At 39.7% G+C, this 1,939-nt stretch overlaps 1 protein-coding gene across 1 annotated transcript in view; it reads right to left on the bottom strand.

Moving 5' to 3' along the window:
- HAO2 (hydroxyacid oxidase 2 (long chain)) overlaps window positions 1-1,939 on the bottom strand; it is a 25,667-nt gene that overhangs the window by 6,679 nt on the left and 17,049 nt on the right. The window contains exon 5 of the mRNA XM_008569922.1: window positions 1,157-1,366. Coding sequence (XP_008568144.1) covers window positions 1,157-1,366 — 210 coding nt within the window. The remainder of the gene's footprint in view (window positions 1-1,156; window positions 1,367-1,939) is intronic.

Here is a 1,939-nt window from a genome sequence, read left to right as displayed (position 1 = left end):
CGTCTGGCATCAGAAGTGGGGGGCAGTCTTGGGGACTGAGCCCATAACCTGTGGGATCTGGTGCTATCTCCAGGTAGATATTGTCAGAATTGAATTGAATTAGAAGACATCTAGCTGGAGTCTGCTGGAGAATTGCTGCTTGCTGGTGGGGAGAAAATCCCACACATTTGGTCACAGAAGTCAGTTTTCTGTGCTGATTGTGCTGTGAGAGCAGAGGAAAACAAAGTTGGTGTTTCATTTTTTCCTTCAATTATGTACAGTTTTTTTTAAACACAAAAATTTACATTTTCATTAAGAACTGGATGACAACAATGACCAAAATATTGATATTAATGATAGTGATGAAATTAAGGGTGATTTTTATCTTTTCCTTTTTGCTCATGTATATTTTATAATTTATCTACAGTGAACATGTTTTACTTATATAATAAAAAGGCCAATAAAACTTAGGAGGGAAAAACCTCATTTCCCTTCCTTAAAACAAGTCAAGCAGCAATAGAAAAACCTTTTGAAAAAATGTAATGTATATATCTCCATGAAACTAAATCAGCAAGCAATGCCTGTTTAAAAATTCTTTCCCCATCTCATGCCTCCCCATTTTTTTCCCCACGAACTCCATCTATAACAAACATCAATTCATGAGCAAGGGGGAAAATTATAGACTGATGTAGATTTTAGGATACATGAGGGCATTTTTTTAGTTTTATTGTGAAAAATGGTTATTTATTAGCTTAAGTGAGGCATTACTCCTTCCTTGGATGCGTGGGATAGGAACATGTGAGGCTCAATTCATGTAGACGTGCAAGCTTCAAGCTGAACACTTCGTCCAGAAGGCAGGGGACCTCAGTGTCTTTGGAACATCTCCCTTACCAAATTTTACCCTCACCACTTATTATCTATGTGAACTTGGACAAGTTACTTAACTTCTCTAAACTCCAGAATAATAACACCCATCTGGCAACACTGTTGTGACTTAGAGATGATGTATGCAAAGTTTGTAAAAATACCTTGGCACACACGAGGCTATTATTAATACTAAAAAGTTCTTAAAATTCACAGGTATATACCAAGGGAAGGGGGAATGTGCACCAGATTTCATAGACTACCTTGGTGTGGACACAGCCAGCACACACCCCTCTGAAGCCATGCTACTTACTGAAGCGGGAACCTCATCGAGCTGCCTCCCACCATGATTGGAAACAATGATGCCGTGGACATTGTGCTTCACTGCTAACTGTGCATCCTCTTTTGTCAAAATCCCTTTTAGGATGATGGGCAGTCGAGTTTTGCTCTGAAGCCAGGAGAGATGATTCCAGCAGAGAGAAGAGCTAATGAAGGACATCTGGCAATAAGGTATTGAATTTCCCTGTGGGGAATAAAAAGGGAATCTCAGTCCCAAACTCCAACAAGACTGCTCGACCCACTCCAAAGATGAGACCATTTGGAGAGCCGCCATTTGCACACTTGCAAAGAGGAGCGGCCAAATCCAATAATGCTTCTAGCTCCTTTTCCCAACAAAATTTGAATAAAAGAATTTCTACTTCAGTTGTTTATTCATGAACCATTAATCATGTCCCTGCTCAATAATTTTGTCAGGATCTGGGGACACAGAGACAAATAAAACACAATTTCTAAAATAATTCAGAGTTTAGTACATGAGCTGGGTAACCAAAAGCATTTATAGGTCAATGTGATGTGTTATAGTTGAGATATGCACAGGGTAATAACAACTGAACAGTACTTCAATAATTCTAAATCACATATTACCCAATATTTATTCTTGGCTCACCATGTACGTCAAATACCCCAAAATCCTGATGTGCCCTTGGACTCTGTGATAAGGATTCCAGAGCACCTCAAGGCTAATTGGTGGCTAATGAGTAGAACTGTTGAGTCACTTGGCTGGGTCTCACAGCTGCCTGCTGGCTGAAAAGGCTGA

The sequence above is a fragment of the Galeopterus variegatus genome, unplaced genomic scaffold, assembly GCF_000696425.1.
Source record: "Galeopterus variegatus unplaced genomic scaffold, G_variegatus-3.0.2 Scaffold544, whole genome shotgun sequence".
Lineage (NCBI taxonomy): Eukaryota > Metazoa > Chordata > Mammalia > Dermoptera > Cynocephalidae > Galeopterus > Galeopterus variegatus.
This window is presented reverse-complemented; position numbering and strand designations above follow the sequence as displayed.